General features: G+C 34.5%; 3 protein-coding genes and 1 long non-coding RNA gene across 5 annotated transcripts; 3 read left to right on the top strand and 1 right to left on the bottom strand.

Moving 5' to 3' along the window:
* Nucleotides 1–327: 327 nt before the first annotated feature.
* Nucleotides 328–1,715, bottom strand: LOC110922334 (zinc finger protein CONSTANS-LIKE 2). The gene is made up of 2 exons (XM_022166654.2): nucleotides 1,155–1,715; nucleotides 328–654 (listed from the first exon to the last, which is right to left on the bottom strand). Exons 1-2 carry the CDS (start codon nucleotides 1,608–1,610, stop codon nucleotides 463–465), a joined length of 648 nt encoding a protein of 215 aa, XP_022022346.1. The 5' UTR covers nucleotides 1,611–1,715; the 3' UTR covers nucleotides 328–462.
* An 8,150-nt stretch (nucleotides 1,716–9,865) lies between these two features.
* Nucleotides 9,866–14,310, top strand: LOC110925707. Of its 2 annotated transcripts, XR_002584681.2 has the most exons (5): nucleotides 9,866–10,204; nucleotides 11,172–11,175; nucleotides 13,416–13,516; nucleotides 13,614–13,669; nucleotides 14,118–14,310. It is a non-coding gene; the product is annotated as an uncharacterized LOC110925707 (long non-coding RNA). The 2 variants fall into 2 exon arrangements; XR_002584679.2 differs by lacking the exon at nucleotides 11,172–11,175 and having other exon boundaries at nucleotides 9,869–10,204.
* Nucleotides 14,311–14,348: 38 nt separating this feature from the next.
* LOC118488859 lies at nucleotides 14,349–15,495 on the top strand. The gene is made up of 2 exons (XM_035986264.1): nucleotides 14,349–15,444; nucleotides 15,482–15,495. The coding sequence occupies exons 1-2, from the start codon at nucleotides 14,349–14,351 to the stop codon at nucleotides 15,493–15,495; spliced, it is 1,110 nt and encodes a 369-aa protein (XP_035842157.1).
* Nucleotides 15,496–15,511: 16 nt separating this feature from the next.
* Nucleotides 15,512–16,264, top strand: LOC118488858. The gene is made up of 2 exons (XM_035986263.1): nucleotides 15,512–16,005; nucleotides 16,124–16,264. The coding sequence occupies exons 1-2, from the start codon at nucleotides 15,520–15,522 to the stop codon at nucleotides 16,262–16,264; spliced, it is 627 nt and encodes a 208-aa protein (XP_035842156.1). The 5' UTR covers nucleotides 15,512–15,519.
* Nucleotides 16,265–16,385: the final 121 nt, after the last annotated feature.

Raw genomic sequence — 16,385 nt, 5'->3', positions numbered from 1 at the left:
CAAACCCCCGGCTGACTAGCAATGCCCCTAAACAGTAACGCGTCGTACGTCGGAATACGGTTTAACGCCAATCTCCAGGCCATTTAAGATAACATTCATTTTCGTTGTAGAAACCGAATCTTACAAGTTTTAAGATGTCTGTCGCAACACATTGGTTTCATCTACTAGTTTCATTTATTGTATGCTAGGAACACTTGCGATGACAATGATGATACTAATAAATGAATCTCAAAAACTATAACTTTAATCAACAGTTTTTTCTAACGACAAATTTGGATCAATAACAAACCACTGGAGTATAATCAATAAATTAAAGTACATAGTTCCTTAAATGCAACATAAACCATATGTTATTATCTGATGAATAATACTACATTCTCCAATCCCTTGAAATTAAAATTAAATGTACAAAAAGAAAAGAATCGATCTTAATATAATTGATAATCCAGACAAATTTATAGCCTATAGGTTTAAGTCAAATTCAAGCATCCTCCTTGATTTACCCCTCCGAAGGATTGGTGCATCTACGTACTCCCCGGATTTTATATTCCGGTCTCGGATTTTCTTCTCATCTCCGATGGTTCCTACCGAGCTCGACATCGTTGACGATTGCGGGTGGTGGTTTATGTTCACCGATGAAGAATCGATATCCTCCTGTATAAAAAGCAATAAATTGTTAACGTCGTAGTTTAGAAGTAGAAGTAATGTAACATTTCCCGTTCAAAAAATCAATCCTCTACAAATACAATGCTAGCCTTTTTAACCGTCCTTATTTGGACAACTAATTTATCGGTTGGACGACATATGCAAACAGTGTGAACCATTAAGTGTTAAACTACTAGAAGATCAGAACCATTAAAAGTCCCTCTAACAACCCCTTAGTACACTTTATTTTTTTAGAAAGATTTTTTTATTAGATTACCGCACTTTCAAATTGAAGAGCCTATTGCCCACTCCGGCTTGTAATTTTAAACAAGAAAATAGAACATAGTAGTTTCTTTGTATTGTATTATGTATAAACCGATTCAATTTTCATATTTTTTATATTCGTTTCCCCTTTAACCGATCAAGCCAGTTAAACAATAAGACGACCCATTCACTATTATTCTGAAAACTCCGAGAATAACAATAAACAAATTTAAGCAAAAGCGTACCTCATGAGTTACATCTACAACGTTCTTCCGCTTCCTTAAACCGCCGCGGTAGCCAACCAAACCCTCATCGCTGCTGGACGAACTCGCGGCGGGTGGAAGCGGCCCAGACGACCGGGCAACAACCCGGTCGACCGAGCCCTTCACATCAATCTCATCACCACAAGCATTACCAATACCAATTTCACCATTATTACCTCCAACACCCTCTACCATACCATGAGAAACATCTTCCACATCACATCGACCGCAAACCGAAGCGGTCGACCGACAAAGCTTCTCACCCGACGCAGTCCACGGCGTCACAGACTGACACACCCGACAAAGAAGGCTCCTTGAATGTCTTGTCACAAGAAAGTTGGCTGAATGAACCTTTGAGTCGCAGGTCCAACATAAGCTTGCCCTGTCGGACTCGCAGTAGATCCTGGCCGTTGATTTACAAAGCTCGCATCTCTTCATGTTTGTGAATTGAAGAAGATGAGTTTCTTTCTCTCTCTCTAAATAGTGGGTTTGGAAGATGTTAGGGAGCTACACGAAATGGAACACTTGCTCTCACTTGATGAGACCACGATGTCGTTTTATATAGTAACGAAAAGGTCACTGTAGTAGGAATCATTGCCGTATATTATTTTAAAACGAGGACAAAAATAAAAGTAGGGTTTTAATGGTTTTAAAGAAAAGTAGGATTTTAATGGTTTTAATGAAAACTTGTTTTTAAAGTAAATTTACATGTACATTCTATAAATTAGAAACAATTTTGATGTATAAGGTATTATACATCATATTTAGGGGGTTTTCATAAAAAAAAATGTTAGATTTTTTAACTTTAACCCAAAATTTTTTATATTCTACAGTTTTAACCCACATTAATTGTTTTTTTTTTCACTTTTAACTCAAAAGTTTTCATTATTTTCAATTTAACCTCTCAATATTTTTAGCTTCAACTTTGGTCCCCCCATACTCTTCATCTTTCGCAAATTTTCGTCTTACGTTTCGTTCTAAATTTTGCGAGTTAAAACGGGCCGACGCGCGTGTGTGATTTAATGTTTTTTGTTTCGTTCAAAATTATGCGAGTTAACACGACGCAACATGCATGTATGGTTCAATATTCTACATTTATTTTTTTTCGTTTGATAAGTTCGTCACAACGCGCAGTCCTGAATCGACTCAGTGTTGGTAGTCACTGACGGAAGCGTGACATTAGTGCTATTTGGCATAGTTTTACGCCCTCTCCGCGGAACCTTAAATCTAGTTCCTATTTAAAAAGGAAAAGGTGTCAACTAATTTAAGGAATATGTTGTAAAATCAAATATTTCACGAATTCTTTTGCTAGTTACATCAGTTATGTGGTTTTGCTTTTGGTTCATGGTCTAGAAAAAATGATTAAACTGTCATTCCTTTTTACATTTTTTTTAATTTTAATTCGTTTTATGGTATTTATTATCTTTTGTTAACTGTACAATAATATAAGTCGAAGTTTGGTGTACATAATTTTCCTTGTAATTAGACCTCGTTAATTCGTATCCATGATCATTGTACCCACAACTCTTAGCATCTTGAATTTTGTGGCTATCAAAAATTCTAGACGAAAAATATTATTTTACGAAAATGGTCTGATTTTAATGTCTACTTTAGAGCATTCACATCTATCTCATCATATTTTCACCCTAAATTAAACTGAAAAAACACTATATTTTCTTTCTCTTTTTCAATTAAATAATATTTTTTATATCTTTAACATTACATTTTCTCTATAGTCCACTCACAACCACTTTTAAAATATATTAAAAAATTATAGGGGTGAACAATGTCCCTCAAATATACAGATGAAAAGTAACATTCTCTCTTTTTTTACTCACAACCATTTTTTATACTCTTTGTATTTTAAAAACATTACACACGCAGAATTTAGGCTCTTAAAAAGATTGAGTCACCCCATGTATATAATTTTTTTATCTAAATGTTTAATATAATTTGTAATTTAAAGATTTAAGTCGTTAAATTACTATTTAGAAAAAAAAATAAGAGTAAGATTCGAGAGACAAGAAATGTCAAAGATGTCAACCACCAGAACTAGTGGTCATTAATTATGTGGTTGTTGTGCCACGTGTACGGCTGATAAAGATCCTAGAAGATTTTTTATATTCTCAGAAAAATGCTTTTCTTGTGGCTTATAATTGGACCGAGAGTTTCAGCCACTTTGAGATATTTTTGTGGGAGTGCTGAGGTAATGTGATACGTGGACACGTGGTTGTGCCTTAAAAGATCTTGGCAGCTGTACCGCTGACGTGGATAAGAATCCTCTTCACGTGGAGCTGCTGACGTGGATATAAGATACAAAACATGTGGCTCTATGAGTTTCGGAATAATTTTCTATCCTCTTCGAATGAAATTGTAAAAGATCTCAAAAGTTCAAACTTTATATCTCGAGATTTTGTTTATTTTCTGGTAACTCACACACCATTTTATTTTACTCCTAATTTGCTGACGTGGATATAAGATACAAAACATGTGGCTCTATGAGTTTCCGAATAATTTTCTATCCTCTTCGAATGAAATTGTAAAAGATTTCAAAAGTTCAAACTTTATATCTTGAGATTTTGTTTATTTTCTGGTAACTCACACACCATTTTATTTGCTCCTAATTTGCTGACGTGGATATAAGATACAAAATATGTGGCTCTATGAGTTTCGGAATAATTCTCTATCCTCTTCGAATGAAATTATAAAAGATTTCAAAAGTTCAAGTTTTATATATTGAGATTTTGTTTATTTTCTACTAACTCACACACCTTTTTATTTTACTCTTAAATGTATATTAACTAGAATTTTCACCCACTGTACGTTTTGGCGACATCAAAACCTAATCTACTAACTCACACACCTTTTTATTTTACTCCTAAATGTATATTAACTAGAATTTTGACCCACTGTACGTTTTGGCGACGTCAAAACGTAAAGTAACTCGAATTTGTACCGTCAAATATCTGACCCGACTTGTTTTCAAGCAAAACTTACTTTAAAACAAAGACCAAATTATGTTGTTTCGCCCGATTTTTAACCCACAAAAAAGAAGTGGACCACTCTTCACCAACAATGTGATCCAAGTGTACACGCTAAAAGTTTAGCTCATTTCGGGTCTTCCAAATGATCCAAAGAGTTGCTAGTACTATCGCATTGAATCATTTTTTCTTTCTACGATGAACCCCGACACTGTTATGGATGTTGAGAAGGTACTTGAAAGAGATTACAAATATAAGAGGCATTTTTACATCCCTCGCTTACTTGAGGTAGACAAGTTCATTAGTTGTTGGGTGCTTCTTTGAAGTTAAATAGATTGGTCACCTTCCACACAATTTAAAGGATGGAAAATACTTGTGCAAGTATTTTCATATCATCCGAATCTTTTGTTAACTAATTTAGGGTCGATTCCAGGATAACTCACCATTATAAAAGAAAATCACAATTCTTGCAAAACAGCTAGAATTTATGTTCAAACATTTTAATTGTGATTATCCTCAATTTTAACATAAACAACTAGGTCAAACTGAGGATAATCAACTAGGTCAAACTAAGGATAACAAAGTTACACCATTTTTTCCCAGTTATAAAAGCACTATGTTTAGCCCTACTATTGAACCAAAGAAAGCCTAAAGATTTGATAGAATAGATAATATCGGCGATCTTGACCACCTTGTCCGAGAATATTCTATCCTTCCTAGCTTTCCATAGACACCAACAAGAGACAAAAATAATCCCATTAAACACCTCCTTAGCATATTGACTTCCATTATAGCTCTAGTGTAACTCAACCAAAAAGGCATAGATAGGGGAAGCACGACACCAGGAGCTAATGTGATGCCAAACCCGTGTAGCAACCACACATGACGTAAAAATATGTTCAACCGCCACCTCTTCCGAATCACATTAAACACAGTCTTGATCTCCAAGAAACATATTCCTACGACGTAAGGCATCTATCGTGGAAATACAATTAAGCTCTACTCTCCAAAGGAAATACAATGAACGTGAGAACCTACTTGCACCACTTCAAAACAAAGATGTCACTATAATCCTTGCTCCTGCCAATAAGTCTTTAAACCGAGCCCATAGAAAAAATACCTTCATTGTCACCCATCTACATCCAAGAGTCTTTTTTATCCGACAAGGTTGGGGAATCCAGCAGAGAAATACAATTATTCCATTCAACTAGCTCCTCAACCTTCGAAGGAGATCGAGACCAGTTTCATCTACCCATATAGTTATGGTCTTCATTATTGAATCTGTCTAGCAAGTTGCACCAAACATTTCTTTTCCTTCTCCAATCAGAAAAGATTAGGACAAATTTCCTTAAAGAGGATTATTACAAAACCATGGGTCAAACCAGGAGCGAATACAAGACCAATCCCCACTTGGCCCTTATACATTTATCTACATCGGTCGATTTTGACGTTCCTCACGTAGTCACGTTCATGCATATGAATGCCATAAAATGTGAATGTGGGACTTGGGGTTGGTCAAGTGGGTTGGGTTAAGTGATAAAAAATGGAATTATCTGTGTGTATATATAATATTGTTATAGAAAGGAATTTTATTTATAAATTTAAGTAATACAAAGTTATAGCTTTATTAGCTACAAGTTTTATATTTAATAATTTATAGTTCGTTAGAAGAGAGATCTACCTTTCGACCAGCTGACATTCTGGTCTTTGGATGTGTAGGATAAAAACATGCATGTGTGGATTTAACAGGGGTTTCCCCGCTTGTGGGCTTAGGGGGTAGTGCTTTCATGGTAAGTCAGGCTGCTTCGGATAAAGTGACCAAACACGAGAAAGCGTGTCTTGACAACCGGCACGTGTTTATCCCATTTGCTTTTGATACTTTTGGTTTTCTGGTGTCAGATGTTATGGACCTACTTAGTCGAGTTCAAAGGGTCATGCATAGTAATGTTATGACCCTGAAATCTATGGACGTAGTTTTTAAAAAAACTTAGTTTTGCTATTCAAAAAGAGGTAGCGACGCAACTTGTTACCCGTTTACCAACTATCTCGATGTAAATTCACCATAAGAATATAATCTCAACTTAAATTTAATCTACAAACATCATACTTTAAAATTTATTTCAAAATATAAAATTTGATATTTTATTTAAAAGTTATATTAATTTTTCTCCAACGTGCGATATATAGTTAAATCAAAATAAAGTAACTTAGACATAAATGCAAAATGCGAAACAATATGGTGTTTTTGGGTGTGTTTATTGGTTGAGTTTTAGTTTTTTAAGTTCTGACGGATTTTTATATCAAATGCCTTCGAAAGATAATCCTTACCTTCAACTTGATTAGAGCATGTCTAATGGTGCATATGTTATGGTTCGAAGTTCCGAACCATGGTCTACCAATTAGAGGGGTTTAGAAACTGGTCCTTTTTCACGGATTCTTTCAAATCAAGATGGAGCGGACCACACTCACAAACAATTTCTTTAAAAACCTTTTTTTATATAAAAAATAGAGTGTGAATCGAAGGTTTGAAATGGTTTGGGGTTAGAGGAAAAATGAAAAATTTTAAGGGTGGATTGAAATCTGACATTGAAGCCGATATGGCGGTTTAGAATTGTATAGCATTGTGGGTGCTCTTATAGATATGGTATAAATCTTCAACAAAGTCTTGTGTTGCTGCAAGGCCGGCCCAAAGGGCTTTAGACCTTAGGCCCATGCCTAGGGCCACCTAAATTAAAAGGCGTCCAAAATTTGGTATGCTTTCTTTATAATAGGCTCAATTATTATAAGATAATATACTGAAAAACTCATTAAAAAAGCCTCCAATTGAAACAGCCGTTAGTCAATTACGCAAATTGAAAAGCCTACAATCATTAGCTATTATATCAATCGAAAAAGATTTTTAGAAGAACTTGATTACGATAATTTCATCAAACAATTTGCCTCAATTAAAGCTAAAAAAATAAATTTTATTTAAACATATGTTTTATCTATAAAAAAAATGTAACTTAAATTTTTTTAACTACACCAATTATAAAAATTTTAGTTTTTATTTGCATGTCCCAAGCCTGGGTAAAAATGAGAGTTTTGTTACTAAATATGTTGAAAAGGATAATTTTGCAGAAGGGCCATCATTTTGTATTTCGTTTAGGCCTCCGAAAACGTAGGAACGGCCCTGTGTTTCTGAACTTTTCATGTTTGTATTTCGATGAAACTAAAATCTACAAAGTTATGTATTGTTTGTACACTTCTATATCGATCAGTATAATTTCATCGGTTTTTAAATATCAGTATTATCTGCGTATACGTACTTGCAATCCATTTGTCCACACAATTCTTCAAGCATTTGAATTGGGTGAACCCTCTTATTTCAACAAAAATCAAAGAAAACTTCTTTAAGAATATGACGGTGCAATGAATTATGTTGTCCAAAGCTGCAATAATACAGCCCCGTGAGGACTTTGTACTTTGTGGTGGGAAGAAGCTCAACACTATTTGAATTTTGTATTTTGTGGCTGGGAAGAATATCAACGTGTTGCATTTTATGTTACAAGTTACCCATTGTTTAATAGAGATCTATGTTTTTTACTAAAAAATTAAAACAATACACTCGTAATACGTTGTTAACAATAAGGTAAACATGTTGAATTCGTGTCAACCCATACATCATTTACGGATTTCCATGTCCGAAATAGTTTCCTAGTCTGTGTCTTGTTAGTAGGACATCTTTAATTGACACAAAAAACAGTCGTAAAATTAGCAACGGATAAATGGCCGAAATAACGATGCTTGTAAAATTAGTAACCAACGAACATCCCATTGCAAGATAGTCGCACATTTTACAGTCAGTCAGTTTCTGTTCCAAAATTCAAAGAATAATTATTTAAATTTAAATTATAAATATCGATTATAACTATATAAAAACATAAAAATATAATAAAAAAATATATTACCATAACAAAAATTGATATTACATAAGACTACCTGTAGTGGAGCAGTTTATCGCGTTTTTGTCTTCAAAAACGCCCCTCCACACCCAAAAACCACCCCTTGGGCGTTTTTCTTAGAAAAAATGTCCCAGGCGGATTTAAGAACACTTCTTGTTCAATTTGTTGGTCAATCACATTTAGTTTTTTTTTTTTTTTGTCAAATAGCTTTTTTTGTTAGTTTTTTATTTAATTTTTTACACCCTTTTTAATATAATACTCACATCTCCACTACACTCATTTTAGAAAAACGTTTCATAATGCACCATTTCTAACTGGACTGACACATTACGCAAAACATCAACAGTGTCTTCCACCACGCATGGTCTAATGGGTAGTGAACGATGAATTTGATTACACGATGAACTTTTGCCTTCCCCAAAAAAACATATATTCAATATAGTTTAGACAATTTAGTTTTATATAATAAGAAAGAAAAAAAAAGAAGAAGATTCAATCTCAGTAAAACATTGGTTAAAACCGAACCACGAATAAATTCTCAACCACCGGATATTATGATTTTGACAAGTGGTGGATGCTAGTGACACGTGTATGGTTGTTAAGGAATATAACGATCTTCCAAATTATTAGACATACTTTTCATATGTGGCTAAAAATTTTGGGCTGTATTGGAGATATTTTTAGGTCAAGTGGAAGCTCCACGTCGACTTGTCAGCTGTCACCTGCTTCAAAGTAATGGGTTGGATGGTCGATTGAGGTTATACCATTGAATGTAAATATCATGTCATGGGCACGAACTAATACCTCATATTTCGTGAGGGCATAGGGAACCGATGCAGGACGGGTCCGACGGGAGATTGGGATGGACATCCACATAGAGAAATATCTAGAGGGAAGATCAGGATAGACGATAAGTTTATATTGAACGGGGAAAAATGTGAAACAAGATAAAAGTGGGATAGAGCAGATTGAGAATGTGGGAGTATTGCGCACACCCTTCCCTTAGGGTTGCTAAAAATACTCCATCTCGAATGCTTGTTCTGAAATCATTAGGTAAACTCAAAAGCAAAAAGGAGTATTAAATATAATTTTTTTAACTTTTACTTATATTCTTTATAATTTTTTTTCTCTTTGTAAAAAACTATGTAATACAGATGGTAATTTCAAGAAAAATATATAAAAATAAAGATGGTAAATTCAAGAAAACATATAAAAATAAAATAAACATAGTTAATTCCATTATTGGTATTATGGTTTCTACATAGTTATGAAAATAATCCTAATATTTCAAAATCATGAAAATAGTTTTATGGTATATGTTTCTTTTGGTAAGTCATTTCTTATGCAAATGACTAAAATACGTTTACTCTTATTTACTTTTTTTTAAAGAGTAAATTACAAGTTTTGTCCTTTATTTTATATCAAATTGCAGACGGTGTTCTTTACCTTCAAAATTGATTGGTTTGTACTTAATGTTTCAAAAATCTACACGTTCTGTCCTTTAGACCAAACTCAGTTAGATTTTTTGGTCAAATGTGCTCACCAAATGGTATTTTTGTCTTTTTACCTATATATTTAATATTATTATTTAAAAAATAAAACAAAATATTAAAAAAACTATTATTGTTATTGCTATTATTTATATATATATATAATTATGTATCTAGTACAAAACTGGGTTTATGGGACGGTTCAAATAACATTTTTGGGCGGTTTAGAAAAATACAGTGTCAAAAAACCTCTACAAAATTTCATTGTATAAAAAAGTGGGTCAATAAGGTTTATTTGGGCCAGTCTAAAACAAACCGGGTTATTAAAAGAAATCATTTGGGGCGGTGCATTATTTTGGGACGGTTAAAGTATTTGGGGATGTGGGCCGCATTCTTCTGGGACGGTTATACCTTTTGAGACGAAGGGTTTATCTTCTCAATCTCTCTGCCACGAACGACAATAATCTTCGCTGAGATCCTCCTCCTTCCCAAATTAGACTAGATCAGAGCTCCTTTGTCTTCCGAAGCATCTTCCAAAGGCGCCGCATTTGGATTACAACAGTGATTTTCCATTCTTCCCGGCACACCTCGGCGAATTTCTGTCGTCCAGCGTAAAGGTGAGTTTTTATTTGATGCTCTGGTATAACGCATGCATTTGTTAAAGAAGATTATGCTTTAAGAACATACATTTAAGGATCTTTTGTTTGAAACCCTACCCGACCCGTTAACACCACCAGGGACCATCCATAGTTAAACCCCTAGTGAAATGTTAGGTTTGCTTAGTGACCCACTGGCATCCATTTCACCTCCAGCAATCATATTAAAAAGGATTATACTTTAAAACATAAATTTAAGGATTGTGAGTTTGAAACCTTACCTGACCCGATAACACCCCTAGGGACCATCCATTTTTGCACCCCTAGTGAAGTATTAAGTTTGCTTACTGGGTTGCTTGAATCCATTCTTGTCAATAGCGAGTGTATCAATCGCTATAGTGCGCTACGTAGCGTATAGGTCTAGGCTCACTATTAGGGTTGTAGCAATAGATAGCTATTAGACAATTTATTTATTCTTTTTTTTCATATAAATAGCAATTAAATATAGCTATAAAGTAGCTGGATTTTAGGTTTTTGTTAAATATACATGTAAAATACCATATATACCATGGTATTTTGATATAATATACATATAAAATATTTTAAAATATTTTTTCAAGTGTATCGCCATGTATAATATTTAGTTTTTATATCTGCAGATATACCATATTTTTTATATGGTATTTTGATATAATATACATATAAAATATTTTAAAATATTTTTCCAAGAACACCACCCGACACTTTCTGCACATGATTCGCTACCTCGATAGATGATTTTCCGCCACCGTTAACTGTCATTTCCTCGGGCAAACGCTCAAGGAACGTGATCTCATGTGTTGGACTCGGGTTCCTGATGTAGAAATACGGGTCCCAGAACTTAACACCGCGAACCGTTGTACCATGGAACATGTTCTGTTTAAGGTTCATAGCCACTGGGACAATCCTGTCACTTAACTCAGCAAACAAGGGACTGAACCGTAGTAAGAAAGGTTCATGACAAGTGGTGCCTTCCGGGCAGAACACTAGGTCCCCTTCTGGAGTAACTCTTTGATACGGGCAGCATCCACTTCACGGTCACGAGTGAGGGCAATTGCGGGAGTTGGTGACATGAATCTCGAGAGTTTGGTAACACTGTAAGTATTGAATATGTGTGATGACTCGTCACATGTTCGAATATGTGTGATGACTTGTCACATGTTTACTTCTATAACTTTTTTTTCCGTAAGCATAATATTGGTAGCTACAGCTCAGTTGAGTCCATGCTTTTTTATCTTTTGATCAAGCCCATCTTATATTTCTATTTGATGACTCGTCACATGTTTACTTGTATAAATTTTTTTCCTAAGTTAAGTTCAGAAACTATTGTTTCGCTATTCAATATTTCGTTTCCTGCATTGAAATTAAACATTTTAGTTTTAACACTAATTCAACTCTCATGTGATGCTACATCACTATCCTCATCTCCTTTAGTTCTTCTCAACACACAAATCAGTTGATTTTACAAACAATTAATTCTAACTTACTGTATTTTTGTGAGTTGACCTACGACTAAAAAAGTCAAATGTTGAATCCACATCATTGAATATATGTCATCTACTCATCTACCTCCGGGTTCAGAAAATCACATAAATTTTGATATATCCATAGAAAATACTGTTAACTAAGTAAAACTTGCAAAGAAAGTAAAAAAGTTTGACTTTTTAAGACTAAAAAGAAACATTTTGTTTGTTGGCAACTGTCATGAGCATAGCAAAATAATGGTTAAAACAAAAAACAAACCAGAGTTTTACAATGGCTATGACTTGCACTTGGACGCAAACCGTTTTGTGTTACTTACAGTGTTAGCAAACTCTCGAGATTCATGTCACCAATTCTCGCAATTGCCCTCACTCGTGAACGTGAAGCGGATGCTGCCCGTATCAAAGAGTTACTCCAGAAAGGGGACCTAGTGGTCTGCCCAGAAGGCACCACTTGTCGTGAACCTTTCTTACTACGGTTCAGTCCCTTGTTTGCTGAGTTAAGTGACAGGATTGTCCCAGTGGCTATGAACCTTAAACAGAACATGTTCCATGGTACAACGGTTCGCGGTGTTAAGTTTTGGGACCCGTATTTCTACTTCATGAACCCGAGTCCAACATATGAGATCACGTTCCTTGAGCGTTTGCCCAAGCAACAGAAACTTTAACCAGTAGATTTGAGATCACTTATGGATTAAGGCTTATAGTTGAATTTACTGTGGATTTTTGTTTAGAAGAACCAGGTACTTTCAATTAATGAATGGTTTCGTATTAGGTTGAATCTCGTTGACTAATTATTAATTTTATTAGCAAGTAGCTGGGTTTAATTGTGAGAATTTAGTTGCGATTTATGAACAATTTTTGTTTGGGTTTTCACAAGATACATATATTGATACCAGAATATAGCAAAACTTGAGTTCTTTGTTTGATTATACCTATTAAAGATGTGTAAGTTTGTAAATTGTTATAAAATGCTCTGCAAATGTGGACTGCAGAGGCTAGCAGTTAAAGACTTTTTATGTAATATGCTATAAAGATTTTGAAGGTATGATGTTAGGACAAAAGTATGAAATTTAATTTTTTTTATGGTTTAGTTAAAAAAAAGGGTAAAATGGTCATTTTCTAATCTATTTCTAAGGAAATCGAGTTTGGATTTAGGGTTGGGTTGGGTTGCAAAATGGGTTCGGGTTAAAACGGGTCCGGGTCAGAATGGGTCAAATAAAAAAGGGTTGTTTTGGTTCGGGTCGGGATGGGTTCGGGTCAAAACGGGTTCGGGTTGGAACGGGTCCGGGTTGAAATGGGTTTCGGGTCGGGTTGTACTGTACTGTTTTGGATACCTCATTTTGACCTTCTCAAATCATCCGAGATATACGATTTGAGTTTTGATTTGAAGTCATCAGACTTGAGCTTAGATCCCATTAATATTATGATTTTTAATAAATGTATGCGTCTTAAACTTGGTGACATGTTTTAATTATGTGTTTAGTTTTTGTTATATCGTTTCCTGATTTTTTTTCTTTTTATTAGAATCACCAGAAAGAATATTGTATATTTTGGTCAGTTTGAACCTCTAATGATGAGTTAAAAAGTAATTACTTATTGAGATACCCATATACGCAAGTCATGATGCCACAAAAGTGACTAAGCTCGTTCATTATATGCTTTCCCTTTTAATATTTTTCTAACCTCTTCTTCATTTTATTGTAGTTCAGAAACACTGTTACTCCCAAAACCATAGCCACAGTCCACTTGATTGAGTTAGCTGTATCTTCTCAAATCTTCAGCTTTAAATTCATTCAACAACCCATATAAGGTAGGAAAATTTCATTTTGTTTCATTAATTGTTAATATATTTTTACCTCTAGTTAATTTCATTCATGTATTAATTGATTATATGCTGTTAATTGTAGTTAAAAATTGAAGAATTATAATTTCGTCAACTCTTCATTCTATCACCAATTTAAAGGTACGGAAATTCTATTCATATTCCATTTGTTGTTATATATATTGATTATATGCATATACATCTAGATCTAGATAACCTTTAGAGTATACCCGTCCGAAATTTATCTAATAGAGATAAATTTCGGATTGTCCCCATTTTGGGACTGCTTTTTGAATATTCTATCTCATTAGGATCTGTATATGTTTTAACGGGTTGGCTGTTTAAGAAAAAATCGGTAGCATTTCGCCTTAGCTCCTTCGAGTTTGCGGGTTATACGCATACTTGGGGAGTTAAGGCGAAATGCTGTCGATTTTTTCTTAAATAGTCAACTTGTTAAAATATATACATATGAGATAGAATATTCAAAAAGTGGGTTAGGATCCACCGCCTTAGAACACTAGTTTACACCATATATGTGTGTGTATATATATGCAATTATATGATTTATTTGTTTATTTTTAATTTGCAGATGGATCGTACTTACTGGATGTACCATAGCACACGTACAAGCTCGACATATACAGATGGCGTTCGAAATTTTCTTAGGGTTGCTGAAACACATCGGTTGAATAGTGGAAGTGGATTGATTTGTTGCCCTTGTACAATTTGTAAAAATTTCCAAAGATTTAATGATATCAAAGACATACAGTTTCATTTAATTACACGTGGTTTTATGCCTAGATACACATGTTGGTCATGCATGGGGAATCACTTACCAACACTAGCACAACGTCAATCAATCAATCTAGATGATGATAATAGGGAGAACAATGATTCAAATATTGATGACGATAATGACCATTTTAATGACCCAAATGACAACTTAAATGAAATGTTTCATGATTTAGAGACTAATATTGGTGCGGATGATCAAGAAAAATTACAACAACTCTTTGAAGAAGAAGGAAAACTGTTGTATCCCGGTTGTGAAAAACTTTCGAAACTTAATGCTGTGTTGAAGTTGTTTCATTTAAAGTCAAAAAACGGATGGAGTGATAAAAGTTTCACAAATTTATTAGTGCTTTTGCACGACATGCTTCCCGAAGGTAATGAGTTACCGCTTTCGACATACCGAGCAAAAAAGTTGATGTGTCCTATGGGATTAGAAATTGAAAGAATACATGCATGTCCAAATGATTGTATGTTATATAGAAATGAGTTCGAGAATGAACATAAATGTTTTAGATGTAATGCATCAAGGTATAAACGTAAAAAAGAAACCGATGAAGTTGATGATGATGTGACAAAAAATGGGCCACCGGCTAAAATGTTGTGGTATTTTCCCATCATACCGAGATTGAAACGTCTGTTTTCAAACGAAAAAGAGGCAAAACTATTACGTTGGCATTCAGATGAGCGTGTAAATGATGGAAAATTAAGACACGTGGCAGATTCACCTCAGTGGAGAAACATTGATAACATGTATCCAGAATTTGGAGAAGAGATTAGAAACATACGGTTTGGACTTAGTTCAGACGGAATCAATCCTTTCGGCAGCATGAGTAGTCTCCGTAGTACTTGGCCGGTTCTTTTATGTATCTACAATCTTCCACCGTGGTTAGCCATGAAACGAAAATACATTATGATGTCTTTGTTGATTCAGGGTCCGAAACAACCTGGTAATGATATTGATGTTTATTTGTCTCCTTTAATTGAAGACTTAAAAACTCTATGGAGTTCAGGTGTAGATATGTATGATGCTTACAAGAAAGAACAATTTAAATTGCGGGCCATGATTTTTTGCACCATAAGTGATTTTCCTGCGTACGGTAACTTGTCAGGGTACAAGACGAAAGGTAAGAAAGCATGTCCTGTTTGTGAAGATGAGACAAGTTCAGTATATTTAAAAAAATTGCAAAAAAACTGTATACATGGGACATCGAAGATTCCTTCCAGATGGTCACATTTATCGAGAGAAAAAGGAAGAGTTTGATGGTAGTACCGAGCTCCGAAAGATAAGGAAACGATTTGATGCATTTTCAAGAGTTAAAAATTTAAAAACTGTGTTGGGAAAAAAAACTGTGTTGGGAAAAAGAACTCGCGTTGAGAAAGGTGTTATTTGGAAAAAGAAGTCAATCTTTTGGGAATTACCTTACTGGAAACATTTAGATGTTAGACATTGCCTAGATGTTATGCATATCGAAAAAAACGTATGTGATAGCTTGTTGGGCTTATTGTTAAATATTCCCGGTAAAACGAAAGATGGGATAAATGTCCGTAAAGACATGGTAAATATGGGAATACGTAAAGAGCTTGCCCCTGTTGAGAGAGACAACCGTATTTTTCTGCCACCTGCATGTTATACTATGTCAAGAGAAGAAAAAACAAAGTTTTGCAAATGTTTACATGATATTAAGGTACCATCAACTTATTCTGCAAACATTAAAAGTTTAGTGTCAATGAAAGACTGTAAACTTCTTGGTATGAAGTCTCATGATTGTCATGTTTTAATGACACATATGATTCCTATTGCAGTTCGTGGAGTGTTACCAGAGAACATCCGACATACAATCACAAAACTTTGTTTGTTTTTTAACACGATTCACTCGAAAGTTATTGATCCCGAGTCACTGGATACATGGCAAAAAGAAGTTATCATCACACTCTGTGAACTAGAGATGTACTTTCCACCGTCTTTTTTTGATGTTATGGTTCACCTAGTATCTCATATAGTAGGGGAAATTAAGGCTTGTGGCCCTGTGTTTCTACGTTACATGTACCCCTTTGAAAGATATAT

Source organism: Helianthus annuus, chromosome 17 (genome assembly GCF_002127325.2).
Source record: "Helianthus annuus cultivar XRQ/B chromosome 17, HanXRQr2.0-SUNRISE, whole genome shotgun sequence".
In the NCBI taxonomy this organism is placed as follows: Eukaryota; Viridiplantae; Streptophyta; class Magnoliopsida; order Asterales; family Asteraceae; genus Helianthus; species Helianthus annuus.
The sequence above is the reverse complement of the archived record's forward strand: the minus strand, read 5'-3'. Positions and strand labels throughout refer to the sequence as shown.